The following is a 15,968-nucleotide window of genomic DNA, read 5'->3' on the forward strand; positions in this document are numbered from 1 at the left end:
ATAAGTCTTTATATCATTCTATATGTCAAAGACTTTTCCATTAATATAGAGTATAATATTTGAGCAATACATTGGCAGTACTAACAAATTCTGTAAACAAAAGCTTTTAGTGGGCAGTTCACGTCACACCGGCACAACTATAAGTCATATGGCGACTTTCAAGATTTTTATGGTCGAGTAAGACGCCTTTCCGTGTAGTTTTTCATCATGGATGGGTAACTGGGTATAACCACCGAACTTCAATTAGCCAGTTGAAGGAATTCCACACATGAAAAATTCAACAACAGAAGGTTTAGTTATTACTTTAGTAAGTACTAGTATAACAGTAGTACAAAGTAAACTTTCACTATTTTATAGATTTAACTATACATGTCGACGCCTGTTGAGAAACTTAAGCAGATTTTTGGATTCATTCTATACTCTAAATGAGATTATTTTATTTGTAAAAAACCTGTTTTAGTCCTGTAAAAGACCTTTTTGCCAAACCAAACAATTGAAAATGTGTAAGTAATCAGACATCACACCACAAAAACTGGTAACAAAATTCATTTTTACTTTTTTGTTATTGTTAGACACCGACAAAGTGATATATCATATGGCGACTTTCCACCTTTTCGTGAAGGAAGAAGACCCCAGACGCCCTTCCGGACATTATTACAGACCCAAACGGGCACTTGGGTAGAACCACGACCTTCTGTAAGGCAGATTGTTGGCCTCTTCACATAAAACAATTATAAACCCAATGTTTCGAATAAAAAAAACGATAAAGGTAGAGATATTTGAAGTCAGCGACCTAAAATACTCGGCAACACTTAAGCCGCGCAACATTTACAGTTATTTTCACTGCACCTACATGCCCTTAAATGTTAACACAATTACTTTGATATCACCAGTCTGAAAAGAAAGTAAAAAAAAAGAATTGATCACCAATGTTTTTTATGGCATACCCAAATGCAATTTAATATATTAGCTCCATATTCTTGCACGCATGCGGATTTAAATATACCCTAAAGATTTCACATGTATTTTCACTTATAAAGTTGTAAAGTCGTTTGCCGAGACCAGTTTTTTCAAAGAGTGAAGAACAATACGGTAATACAAGAACTTGTCGATTCAAATTCTCAATTACATGGCTTCTCGAAAATGTGGTCGTTACTTTACAAGAGCAATACTTAATTCATATAAAATTCTAAAATGTTTTCGTAGGTGTAGTAAGGACTTTCTAAACTTTAAATGTAAATGTTATGGTATAATGTGTTGATTGTATGAAAATGAAGTTTAGGAAAACACTTTGTATATCAGAATCCACACACTTTACAGGCCATGCTTTTTAACATTTCTTGAAATTCAATGTAGCACCTGCTATTAATGAATCATTATCATGTTTAACTGTTTTACTGCAATGTATGTGGATTGGATGATTTGAGTCGTTTTCACGGAATTTTCATTTAAAAGTCTTAAAATGTATGTCATTCATACAAACTACATGTAACAACATTCTGTTTGTAGTTCATTGTTATTATTTTAGTGGGTAATTGATCCATTCAATGCTCTTTCTAACAGAATTCCGTTTAAGCTGACGCTAGGGTGTATAAAATGCGCCGAACTTTTCGTAACTTCCCTCTTACGAAGTATACTACAAATAGTAGTTATCTTTACACATCTTCAGACTTGCTAAAACGTATCTATTAAATTTCTAACAGTATCCCAATTTACACCAACAACAACGCCACAGTTGTAGATTGCTTTTATCAGAACATTTAATGTTGCTCCGTTGCCATTCATCATATCCCATTTCTTCAGCATAGCATAAATTTGCATGTCTGTTCCATGATTGTCCATCTGAATTTGTTGTAATGTTATTTCGTCAATGCCCAGTTGCAGTCCAATGTGTTGCCATCCTTTACCAAGAGACATTGAAAGTGTGTTATACTCCTTATAGGAAAGACGTCTGTCTGGGAAATGATCTATCATAATGGCTTTCTGAGACCACTCATGTTGTATGTTCTCTACAACCAAAGAGTGACTTGCCCTGTCTGGACAGGGAATTTTTCCAACCACTGACCTGTTGAATTTCTCAAATGCTATGCTCCCTTTAAAGCTGTGACTTTCGTGATTGCAACGCACTGACATTACTAATTGTAGTGGATTGTTCAAACGTTTGTTTTGCAGTCTCGATATTTCTCCAGTTATCACAAATTCAACGAACCTTCTGAATGTGTCGCTAGCCACTGCGCTGACAACATCCGGTGGACAAAGATTAACGACAAGCAATTCAAGCCTATTTCGTGTCAACATCAGAATTCCAGCATGGTTTTCAAATTCACAAGCAACCGTGTTTTCATACAGCATGTATTGTCCTTTAAACTTGATAAGTGGCTATCTACCAATCATAGCAGAGACAGCTTTCTGAAACACTGTTGGTAAGAAGGGCTTCACGTTCCAGTAAATACCTTAAATTACATTTGATGCATTTTGCCGCTCAAAAATTCGACAAGTAGTCTCATATCTATACCTTTTTCTATCAAACTAGGCACTATGTATTCTCCTAGTGATTCATGTTCATGATTACTCTGCCCATCGTATATCTGAACCTCTGAAATGATACGAAGCCTATTCAGAAATTAAAGCAGTTCGAATCTGAAATTCCAGAAGTTTGAGCCTTTATTTTCACTCCAAACTTCCTCTAAAATTTTAGCTGAGAGTACTCCTGTCTTACAGAGCATAATCCGATGTTGTCTGACTGACGATCGAATTCGGACATGATTTTCGGATGTTACTATACAATTGAAAGCATCAGTCAAATACTGTGGATCTAATACCAAAATCATTCGGATTATTTCTTCATCAAAATAGCATATTGATCCTTTCGCATGATGATATTCCATAAAAACGTTTTATTTGTTCGATGCCTTGAACAGGATACTAAATTTGGCAGTTGATTTCTTCTAGTTGATTCTAAGTAATAATCTTTCTGTTCTGTGCTGCTTTCAGGGCTTTCTCCATAGATATCCACATTGCAGGTAAGTACTTTCTTAACGGTTTTTTACAAGCATCAACTATGGCTCTTGAATTTCGTCATTTTGACTGTATAAACAAGACATCGCAAAATGTTTCGGCTGTATGTGATTAAGGCAAGCTCTACCATCAAATAATGTCCTTATCTTCTCAAAACAGTTTTACACACATGAATCATCGTCTACCTTATCTTTGTGTGTTCCGACTAATATTATTGCAGGTTCGTAACCGTCCTCGCTTCCTACAAATGAATGCACCGAATTAATCCAAAATTTGAGATATTCCCTCACAGGTTTTGTCTGATGCTTCTTTGTCAAATAATCATCCACTATCTTCGAATCCTTAGTTTCTGTCAGACTGATGACCAAAAGATAAACGGCATCTCTTGAATGAAATATTTGGTGCGTTGCGTAACAGACATTTAGTTTATAACATTTATCATCTGTGTTTTGTTTTAGTGACTGTCGTTTCAATAACTCTGATTTAAAAACTTTGATATTTTCTGCTTTTTCTCCTGATATCTGTGGTTTATTTATTATCTCCTGTCTCAGAAAATGCTTGTGGTTTACTAAGGTCCTCGGGATAAGCTGTGTTTTTACTTTCAGATCTCAGATGATCTTCCTTCGGTACTGCTGTTTCAGTATAATTTTGAGTGTTGTTTGCAATAACTGCAATACGTTTGAGATAATCTGACTCGTGGTAATCTTTTGAGCCTCGTTTCAATTTTGAGTCTTCATGTACTGTACAGGTATCTACCTCTATTCCATCAGTAGTTTCAATCATGTCTAATGTTTGCCCTCTAAGACGCCTAGTCAGTGATGTTTTACCCTGTCCAAAACAACCAATTACCATTACTCTTAATGTCGAGTCTTCTTCTCTTCCTTCCTTGACAGCCTTTTCATAGAGCTCTCTGGTTCTTGGATCGTACTGAAGTTCATCCGGAATTGACGTGTCTGAAATAAAATTTGAGTGAATTTATTCTGTTTATTCTCTTTGCTTAAAAACTGGTGTTGTTTAAATTGCGACTTAAGATTAAAAACTTTACTTGTATCGATTTCACTTTTTATGCCAGATGAACGAACACGGCAATTTGTTGTTGCAATAATACTGTTTCGTTAAATGATTATTGTAGGCTTACTTATTTTAGCGGTGTACTTTTACAGCGCTTTTAGCGCTATCGCACGTGCGCTAATTCATGTCCACGCATTAATTTGTCCAAGCATTTTCATGTTCATTTTCATTTGATGATGTTTTCTTCGAACTTTTGCAAATAAATACTCTTGAGAGTTTGCACTAGTTACACTACTTGCTAATATTTTCAGGTTCGTATAATATTTGTTTATTTTTTTCATATTATTATTTTAAATATATGATCATGCAAAAAAATATTTAAGCTTGTAGTTTGTGTCTTTTTTTCATTTGATCAAGTTGTTATCAATTTCCGTAATACCTTCGGGCATGTCCGTTGTTGCAGTCGCTCGTTTACGGAAAGGTGAGAACGTTTGTATTAAGACACAATGCATGTAGGACAAAGGGGATTCAATGATTAAAATGTGTGACAATCTCTTTTTATTTCAGCAATTATAACTAGTACACAGAATATAAAACACGAAGATTATTATAATTAAATACAAGAAGACAATACAGTAACGTAGGCAATATTATACTTTATATACTGTACGTAAACATAAAGCTCCATCACATTTACTTGTAGTAACTAGAATTCACAATACGTTCACTGACCAATTATCGCATTTTCGAAAGATTTAAGGTATAACACTTACAATGTATGTAAATAATTTCAAATAAATCGTACTTTCTTTAGCCCGCTTACAGTGAAAAAAAGTTGATTTCATAATCAGTATTACGTATAATTACAGCAGAAACATATTACATAAAAATTGCCGACGGTTAATTCTATTTCCGAACATCTTCGTGAATCTCCGTAAATCTCCGACAGCCTTATCTCGGACAGCGCTAAAATTAGAAATTAGCGGTCTCGCGAGAGCGCTAATTCACGTCCACGCATTAATTAAATTGCGTTTGCGCTAAATTTTTGCAGCGCTAATAAATGTACGCCTACAGTAGTATATCCCTATTTAATAACGTTACTTTCAAAATGATGTATTTTCAATATCTTTGTTTGGTCGGATTAAGTCATAAACGACTGGTAATTTAGTTTTCGATTCTCAATTATGCCATGTTTTCGTTTTATATTGATAACATGTATCATGTTAGACGAATGAAGGTCTATTTATTTTCACTTTTGCTAATTTAACAAATCATTCAATTAATACAAAACTCACTGCGCAAGGATACTAAATAAGTGAGGTAAACCAGCGAAAATTGAAAGAAAACATGTTTCAGGGGAAAATGTATAATGAAAATATAAAATGATTTTTGCATTATATTTCATCAATACTTTTCAGTATTTTTATAAAGTATACAACAATAAATGATTTCTACAGTACATGACATCCTGGGTACATACGAATACTTTTACAGTGGAGTAATGATAATGCCAGCTTCGCTTCGATCTATTATTATTTTGGTATGACTTCCCATTCATAAAAAAATGCGTTTGGACCTATAAGCCGCATAATTATTGTTGCATGCAGAAGCCATTAAGGTTTTCTCAATATGTATTATTTATAACACAATTGGAATTTGGCTTAAAAAGTCTTGCAAATTTTAATAACTGCTTGATTTTACATGTGCCCCCGATGACGACATTAGATGCACGTCACCTAAACGTCTTGCTACGCTCTGGCATATGTTCTTGCAAACTAGTCGACTGCATAATAATAACAGGATAGGAAAGAGTACATTATCATGATATGCCTAATAGTCGTGGTATAAATTGAGGCGTTTCCACAAGGGATATTAATCGAGATTTTAGGACTGGGATAAATATCCGTAGTGAAAACCCTGATATTGATATCACGGCCATGGAAAACATATGGTACTATATGAGATTTTATTCTTTAACCGTTTTATCGCATGAAAAGTGTTTTAACAAGAGGGATGCGATGGCCCTAAAACACTTTCCCGAGTTTCACAGCTAAAACTTTCTTCTGCTGGAACCTATTTCATGGCGTTTGAGTCTCCTTTCAAACAAAAGCAAACTGATTTATTTTCACGAGATTCTATAACGTGAAACACTTGGCAAGAAAACAATACAGAAGAAAACTTCCCTTAAAACTAAAGCGTTAACACACACTCTGACCTTTCTTTTAACAAGATTTTAATTTTCTGAACTGACGGACATCATTAAAATAATGACCATTAAATATAAAAGGTTAATAGATTTTTTATTGTGCTACAATAAACGTCACTGAAATCCTATGAATTTAAAATGTGGACGCTGGAGCTATTCACATCACAAAATTTATGACATATGGCCAATTCTTCAAGTTTTGATGGCAGAGGAACACCCCCAGGCATTGTTTCAGGCATAGGCGAGCCACCGACCTTTTGTAAACCAGTTGGACGGATTCCTGACAAGAAAATTTTACACCCCAAGCAATGTGTCGAACCAACATCGGTGAAAAGCAATTGATTAATTTGAATTTCCATCACTGCTTTAATGACATGACGACTAATTTCTTTAAAAAGTTTATCATGTAGTTAGTAGAAAGGAATACGGCATTTTGTATATCACTTGATGTTAAAGAATCAGAATAAAATCAATCAAAAACGGGTCAGTTAAACACTGTTAACATCAATTATGTATATGACATTTTTATCATTACCTTCATTGTCAGGAATATCCACTTTGTCATAGGAGTGCCGCTTTCTTCTAACACCTTCTGCCATTGGCAAAACTGTAATAGATAAAATCAATCCGTCATTTCAAACTTTAACATACTATAGGATATATTAAAATAAAAGAGTTCTTCATTGCAATTTTTCTTTCGTATTTGGCTTTATCTCGACTTATCATCTGTAATTTTTAAGATTTAGTTTCTCATATACTATACAATACTTTAAATGCATTTCAAACTTTATTGGAAAATTGCCTTGCTTTCTTATGTTTGAAAGTGTTGATTATCGTCGGATCGACAACATTATTTGGACTCTTAAGGTGAGTCGATACCTTATTTGTCAGATATGGCATTCCCTCCGATTTTGATGAAACTTGGTCCAACTGTAGCACTATGGTTCTAAAATATTTTTCCGTCGTCTTGGCAACAATGCTTTATCAGTGATGACGTCAAGAACGTCACAACGAAGGGCGCCAAAATGTCGAAATACTGCCGTTTTGAGTCCTCTAAAATGCCTAATTATGATTTCAAATCAGCGAAACTGTACATTTTGAAACTTTATTTAATTTATATTAGGACTAGCGTGTTTGTAAGTGGTATCGCACCATATTACAACGGACATTTATCATTTGATAAAGCAAACCATGGTCCGTCTGATATAAAATTTTGACAAAAAATCGGCAAATATACGCGAAAATGACATCTTTAAAAATCTACAGGCCCATTAAAAGTCTGAATTTCGGCACAAGTGATCAATTTGCAAATGAAATGTCAAATAAAAAAGGGAATTTTACGTTTTCAGTTTTTCACAATATTGTGTTGAAGACAAACTGTCCTTCCGATTTTTGGACGTACAACTCAACGTTTTGATGTTAGATGCCAAGTACGTAAAGCGCGCCATAGCAATTTGATATTTATACACGTGTTTGTTCTTCGTTCTACAAGGAGACCACATAATAAGCAAATATAACTAAGGGTAAATTAATTGTAAACTTTGATATCGTATCGTGCGTAGTTGATAAAAAAGTAAGTGAATGTTATAAGGACAGTTCCAGAATTAATTGTATGGGAGGGTCGGAAGGCAATTTTGGAAAGAAAAAGAAGAAAAAAAAACACCACCAATACTTTTTTTATTTTCCTCCAACACCACTTTCCATGATTTTTGATTTTCCTCCACCCCCACTACCTATAATTATGAATTGTCTACTAACTCCCACCACCTACAATTACTAAATGTACAAAAATCGAAACATGGAGAGAGTCGGTGGAATTTACCGTTTTCCCATTCTACATCTCAAAAACGTCTAAGAGTCACCAAACTGCTTCATTCCGCTTTGAAAATTTGCCGTTAGAATGGAAATATCTAAACCCCACCCATCTGATTTATTATAAGCTCACCTGTAAAACATGTTCGTTTACAGCTTCCAACCCAGCACTTCAAGAAATGAGTCACCAGAACAAGTGAAACAATCGTCATTACATACCTGTTGGTGTTTAAACGTTAACATCCTTTCTTATTTTTGAAACCATGAATATAATATTAAATACTCGAATAAAAAAAATCATATTAAGAGCCCGTGACGGGCGAACAGACACGATATAAATTCAAGCTCTTAAGCATGCATTTTTTTTTGGTTGTAGAGCATTTTGTTAACAATAACATAAAAGCTTCAACACAATGTTGACGTAGAAATATAACACTAAAACGTAATTTTCTATAAGCATTCGGTCATTACCGAAGGAACATCATGGAAGGCACATGCTGTTTTCCCGCCAAAATACAAAGAAGAAACGTCTGCTTCCCTATCTGTCAAGAAGACCCGATATTTACGCATATTCAAGCCGAATTTCAATTACGTTTCCAGCTTGACGTTTACATCTTCCGAACAGTGTACGAAAATGTATATAGTGATCTAGCACAGTTTCTATTGAAATATGGTACATGTATCGGAAGAATCATATTGTGTAAACATACATGTATCATGCCTTCATGCCCTGACGCCGACAAGACTTGTGATTTATTTGAACAGTCATGCTTTATGAAAATTCAGTCATCCGTTTTTCAAATAATACAGTCAGTGGCGCAGTGGTTAGCAGGTTGGACTATAACGCCAGCGGTCCGGGTTCGATTCCCGGTCGCGGCTGATATCCCGACTAGTGTTCAGTGCAGGGTGATATGCTTAAATTGGTACTGTTTCCAGCAGCATCGCCTAGACTGGATGCTGGGGAGGTAAATATGACACCTGCCGTGGGCTCGGCTGGAAATAAGTTGTTCCATCCATTCCAGGTGGGGACTTTCGTCGACTACCCACGTTAAACAAGAAACTTTAACTTTAACTTTTTTTAATGATTTCAAGCAGTACATGTTTTAGTAATCTTCTTTTAAAGGCATTGACCTCTAGATCCTACGACAAAAAAAAAGAAATAACATAGATACTGGTTATATTTAGGAAAAGGTGTGAAATATTTCGCATGTCACATTTTTGTTTTACTTCAGCGTAATGTAGGTTTTTAAAAAATTCTTTTTACGATGCTGGCTTTGTCATTAATACTTCTAACTGCAAAAATGCACTTATTTATGATAGGTCTGTCTATTATTTACATTAATCTGGGGGCAAAATATGACTGGAAACTAACAGAAGATAAGTTCATATTGCAAATCAGATAAGCATGCAGGTATTTTAAAGAAACCGATGTTCGCGATTTTTTACAGTTTAACTTTGCAGTGATGCATAAGCGATTTAACTGAAAAATGTAGTTCAAATACATGTTAAGCCATGTATTAGAAGAGAAAACATTTGCGTAACTCTGTAGTAAATATAATTGTATGCAACATTAGTGACTTCACATAATTGCAAACGAGAATGACTGCTGGGAATATTATACTGTTGGTTTTCTTAGAGATTTACACATTTTGTTGTGGAAAAAAAGGTTTCCGAATCGGCTAGTGCTTCACAAATATATCAAAATACCTGAGGCAGATATGTCCTTAATATCGATGATGACGATATAACAATTCCGTCGGCATTGGATAATGAAATCGGTAGCATTGATTTATCAACATATGATTTTGTGTGGAATTGCACGATGAATCTGTACGCCTGTTTTAAGTAGTCGTGCGGCATGTAAAAATTCGACTAATATTAGGGAAAAGTGATTTACATGCAAGAAAAAAAATACTCAATTTACGCATGTTTTCGTTTCGGCCTGCTTCGATGTCATTTAGCTACATTCTATTTCTTTTTCCCCGGTTCAGTTTTTGGTGCGTATGCGAAACAGCCATTACTAAGATACTCATACGCGCAACGTGCCAGACAGAATACACGTGCGAATGAAGGGCGGGATTAAGGACACTGACTGCAAATTCAGCGGGAACGAGACAAAAAAAAACAAAACGAAATATTAAATGAACATAAATAAAAGGAAAGATCATATTTCTTAGATCGGTGATGTCAAAATTAGGTTCCGTGTATCGCGGTCAGTTAAGTAGCGACTTGTAGTTAAAAAGGAAGGAAAATGTTCTTGCGTGTACCCAGATAGCTGGTAGTGCGTCAATGATGCATAATAATTTCCCTAAGTTGTTGGCTCATGAATACAGTTGAAATGGACCTAAGATATAATGCAAACGTCCAAAGCACAACGATGCAAACAATAAGCAACGTCGATAAAACGTTGCGTTTTACGTACAAAAGTCCAAAAATCGGAAGGACAGTTTGTCTTCAACACAGTATTGTGAAAAACTGAAAACGTAAAGTTCCCTTTTTTATTTGACATTTCATTTGCAAATTGATCACTTGTGCTGAAAATCAGACTTTTAATGGGCCTGTAGATTTTTAAAGATGTCATTTTTCCGTATATTTGCCGATTTTTTGTCAAAATTTTATATCAGAAGGAAATGGGTTGCTCAATAAAATTATAAATGTCCGTTGTAATGTGGTGCGATACCACTTAAAAACACACTAGTCCATATGTGAATTAGATAAAGTATCATATTGTGAAGTTTCGCTTATTTTAAATCTTAATTAGATATTTTAGAAGACCTATTACGGCGGATTTTGAGCATTTTTGCGCCCTACGTTGCGACGTTCGTGACGTCATCACTGATTATTTATTGTTGCCAAGACGACTGAAAAACAAAAAAGGAACCATAGCGCTATAGTTGGACCAAGTTCCATCAAAATCGGAAGGAATGTCATATTTGATGAATAAGGTATCGACCCATCTTAATATTAAAAATATTCTTCGTAGGCGTTAGAAAATGGAAGCATATTTGTTGAATGAATTTTTTTGTAAAATGTCTTTATGATATACAAATCAAAGTTAGTATATCGATACCTTCACTTTCTTCACTTTCGGGAATGTAAATTTCGTCATAAGGATGCGGCTTTCTTATTACACCAGCTGGCATTGGCATTAGTACACCTTTAATAGATAAAATAAATATGTCTTTTGAAATTTTAATATACTATAAATACATTTAAACTGTAGCTCCAAAGTGATAGTTTTGCCACTGATTATTCCAAGACGGTGCCCCACTGTATTGCTTTGTTTGTTCGTTTGTCCTTGTTGATAAGTCTTAGTCTGTGCGTGTGTTTGTCTGTGTGTGTATAAGTTTGTCTATGTGTGCTAGGCTTGTGTCCGACCGCATGCTTCTTGTGCACGATTGCGTGCTGTAGGTTGCGCATCGGGCATGCTGCATTTTTGGAACGCTGCGTCTCTGTTGGATATTTATCCTTGATTCTTTTTACTTTGATACAGAAGGGCATAATTAAACAGCGAAAGGAGGTATAACTCATGACTATGATACAGTCAAATTAAAAATAATTGACATGTCTGTGTAATATAAATAAGAGATATACCACACTGAAGTAAATGAATAACAAACTATTTTAGTACAATGTCTTTAAGGTCTTAAGCCTTAAAACAAAGTTTTCTCGAAATCACAAAAAGCACACTGGTGCACTGCACTAAGGGGTTGGATAAGGAAATATAAATTCAATTTACGTTTAGTCAGTTCGTTTTATAAATCAGTTTGATATACAAATACTGTTTATGGGGACTTTGTTCGCTGTACGTTTATAACAAACTCGGGATATAACGAGCATGTTCTGTTGGCCCCGAGGAGTTTGATACAAAATCTAAAAAATGTATTTCGAGCTGCATTCCCATTTCAGGATTTGTAGTATCAGGCATTTGTTAATAACTGACCAAATGTTTTTAATGCTAGCGCAAGATCATATTGTGGTCATTATATATTTGTTGCTTTCAACATGCTCTATGTTTATACTGAATTTAGGATGTTTGTGTACATATATATGTTTGGAAATGTGTTTTTAGTATCGAATTTAAAACTAAATAGATAAAAATGATCGCAGAAAATGATTTCAGATGATACAGCTCACTTAATTATCTATGATCGATTTTTAACAAAGGTTTACTGCTAGATGTGACCCACTATGACTAAATGTGTGATCGCAATTTATACACAATTACCCGCTTGAATATAAACGTGTAACAGAAATCTGTAAACAAGGAAGATGCAAATCTTTGTACGAAAACACTTAACAAGATTATATCGCGAAATACAATTATTTCAGAATGAATCAACAAAAGTTGAAATGTGTATATGGCAAAACTATAAAGTAAGTTCTGTATTTAAAGACCACAGTGATACAAAGCTTTGGTTTCAAAACTTGAAATCCTGTTAAATCTATCGTTTTCGTAAGTAAGTAAGTACAGTAAGTAAGTCACTCTGGCAAGATAGTATGTACATGGGCTATAATAACATGTCACTTTGAGAAGACAAGATGGTCGTTTAACAAAACAGTACGTCACTCTGACAAGATAGTATGTACATGGACTATAATAACATGTAACTTTGAGAAAACAGGATGGTCGTTTAACAAAATAGTACGTCACTCTGACAAGATAATATGTACATGGACTATAATAACATGTAACTTTGAGAAAACAGGATGGTCGTTTAACAAAATAGTACGTCACTCTGACAAGATAGTATGTTCACTGGACATGATAGCATGTTACTTTGAGAAAATATGTTTGTTGTCTAAAAAAATAATACGTCACTCTGAAAAGATATTATATACACTGGACATGATAGCATATTAATTTAGACAGTTGGCTAACTGGGAAAAGAGGCCTGGTTAACAGATCCGAAGGTACTGTTTTGTATGATATGGTATCATACCTCAAAACGTTTGTTATTGTTTCTTCTATTCAACCAGGGAGGATACCAGGCTCAAAACCCCATTTTTTTAAAGTTTTTGTGGGGCCCCAAAAGACAAGATTTTAATTTATTGAATTGACGGACACCATTAAAAGAATGACCATTAAATATGAAAGGTTTATAGAATTTTAATGCTACTATATCAAACGTCATTGAAATCCTTAGAATTTAAAATCTTGGTGCTGGGGTTAGTCACATTGACAAAATTTAGGTCATATGTCCATTTTGTCAGGCTTTGATTGCAGAGGAAGACCCCCAGGCATTGTTTCAGGCATAGGCGAGCCACCGATCTTTTGTAAACCAGCTGGACGGATTCCTGACATAAAAAGTTTACACCCCAAGCAATGTATCGAACCAACATCGGTGAAAGGCAATTGATTAAATTGATTTTCCATCACTGTTTTAATGACATGACGACTAAGTTCTTTAAAAAGTCTATCATGTAGTTAGTATAAAGGAATAAGGCATTTTGTACATCACTTGATGTTAAAGAATCAGAATAAAATCAATGAAAAAATGGTCAGGAAAACACTGTTAACATCAATTATGTATATGACATTATTATCATTACCTTTATTGTCAGGAATGGCCACTTCGTCATAGGAGTGCCGCTTTCTTCTAACACCGTCTGGCATTGACATAACTGTAATAGATAAAATCAATCCGTCATTTCAAACTTTAACTAACTATATGATATATTTAAAAAAAAGAGTTTTTCACTGCATTTTTTCTTTCGTATTTGGCTTTATCTCATCCTTAAGATCTAGTTTCTCATATACTATACAATACTTTAAATGCATTTCAAACACTATTTGCAAATCGCCTTGCTTTCTTATGTTTGAAAGTGTTGATCATAGTCGGATCGACAACATATTACTTGGACTCTTAATATTAAAAACAATCTTCGTAAGCATTAGAAAATGGAAGCATATTTGTTGAATGAATTTATGATAAACAATTCAAAGGCATATTTCCTTTTGTAAAATGTCTTGATGATATACAGATCAAAGCTAGTATATCGATACTTTCACTTTCTTCACTTTCGGGAATGTAAATTTCGTCATAAGGATGCGGTTTTCTTATTACTCCAGCTGGCATTGGCATTAGCACACCTTTAACTGATAAAATAAATATGTCTTTTGAAATGTTAATATACTATAAATACATCTAAACTGCAGCTCCAAAGTGATGGTTTTCCCACTGACTATTACAAGACGGTGCCCCACTGTAATGCTTTGTTTGTTCGTTTGTCCTTGTTAGTAAGTCCTAGTCTGTGCATGTTTTTGTCTGTGTGTGCATATGTTTGTCTATGTGTGTTAGGCTTGCGTCCAACCGCATAATTCTTGTGCACGATTGCGTGTTGTAGGTTGCGAATCGGGCATGCTACATTTTTGGAACGATGCTTCTCTGTTGGATATTTATCCTTTAATCTTTTTACTTTGATACAGAAGGGCATAATTAAACTATTAAAGGAGGTATTACTCATGACTATGATATAGTCTAAGTAAATAACTCACATGTCTGTGTAATATAAATAAGAGATATACCACACTGAAGTAAATGAATAGTAAACTATTTTATTACAATGTCTTTAAGGTCTTTAACTTTCAAACAAAGTTTTCTCGAAATCATAAAAGCACACTGGTGCACTAAGGGGTTGGATAAGGAAATATAAATTCAATTTACGTTTAGTCAGTTCGTTTTATAAATCAGTTTGATATACAAATACTGTTTATGGGGACTTTGTTCGCTGTACGTTTATAACAAACTCGGGATATAACGAGCATATTCTGTTGGCCCCGTGGAGTTTGATACAAAATCTAAAAAATGTATCTTGGGCTGCATTAATTCCCATTTCAGATTTTGTAGAATCAGGCATCTGTTAATTAGCTACCAGTTTTTTTAAATGCTAGTGCAAGATCATATTGTGGTCATTTATATATTTGTTGCATTCAATATGCACTATGTTTATACTGAATTTAGAATGATTATGTACATATATATGTTTGGAAATGTGTTTTCAGTATCGAATTTAAAACTAAATAGATAAAAATGATCACAGAAAATGAGTTTAGAATGATATAGCTGATTTAATTATCTATAATCGATTTTTAACAACGGCTTACAACTAAATGTGACCCACTATGACTAAATATGTGATCGCAATTTATACACAATTACCCGCTTGAAAATAAACGTGTAACAGAAATATTGAGAACTGTATTCAATTTATCTTTGTACACTTATTGTTCGCCAGTCCTAGGATTTCGCTCATAGTAGAATAATCTCTAAACAAGGAAGATGCAATTCTTTTTAGGAAAACACTTAACAAGATTATATGGCGAAACATAATTATTTCAGAACGAATCAACAAAAGTTAAAATGTGTATATGGCAAAACTATAAAGTAAGTTCTGTATTTAAAGACCACACTGATACAAAGCTTTGGTTTCAAAACTTGAAATCCTGTTAAATCTATTGCTTCCGTAAGTAAGTAAGTAAGTCACTCTGGCAAGATAGGATATACCTGGGGCATGATAGCATGTAACTTTGAGAAAACAGGATGGTCGTTTAGCAAAATAGTACGTCTCTCTGACAAGATAGTATGTTCACTGGACATTTGAGAAAATATGATGGTTGTCTAACAAAATAATACGTCACTCTGAAAATATATTATATACATTTGTTACGATCTTTTGTAAACCAACTGGACGGATTCCTGTCATAAACATTTTACACCCCGAGCAATGTGTCGAACTAACATCGGTGAAAGGCAAGTGATAAAATTGATTTTCCATCACTGCTTTTATGGCGTGACGATTAATTTCTTTAAAAGTCATTCATGTAGTTAGTCTAACAAAATGGCATTTGTACATCACTTGATCTTAAAGAATCACAATAAAATCAATTATAAAAGGTCAGGAAAACACTGTTAACATC

At 34.3% G+C, this 15,968-nt stretch overlaps 1 protein-coding gene across 13 annotated transcripts in view; it reads right to left on the minus strand.

Annotated features, from left to right (window-relative positions):
• Positions 1–533: 533 nt before the first annotated feature.
• LOC123548413 (uncharacterized) overlaps positions 534–15,968 on the minus strand; it is an 81,870-nt gene continuing 66,435 nt past the window's right edge. For 9 of the 13 annotated variants that reach the window (XM_053546457.1, XM_053546458.1, XM_053546456.1 and 6 more), the window contains 4 exons: positions 13,601–13,672; positions 11,118–11,204; positions 6,771–6,842; positions 534–3,971 (listed from right to left, as the gene is read on the minus strand). In XM_053546457.1, coding sequence (XP_053402432.1) covers positions 3,547–3,971; positions 6,771–6,842; positions 11,118–11,204; positions 13,601–13,672 — 656 coding nt within the window. In that variant the 3' untranslated portion in view covers positions 534–3,546. The other 4 variants (XM_053546454.1, XM_053546459.1, XM_053546455.1 and 1 more) reach the window with 4 other exon arrangements.

The sequence above is a fragment of the Mercenaria mercenaria genome, chromosome 6 (genome assembly GCF_021730395.1).
Source record: "Mercenaria mercenaria strain notata chromosome 6, MADL_Memer_1, whole genome shotgun sequence".
Classification (NCBI taxonomy): Eukaryota; Metazoa; Mollusca; class Bivalvia; order Venerida; family Veneridae; genus Mercenaria; species Mercenaria mercenaria.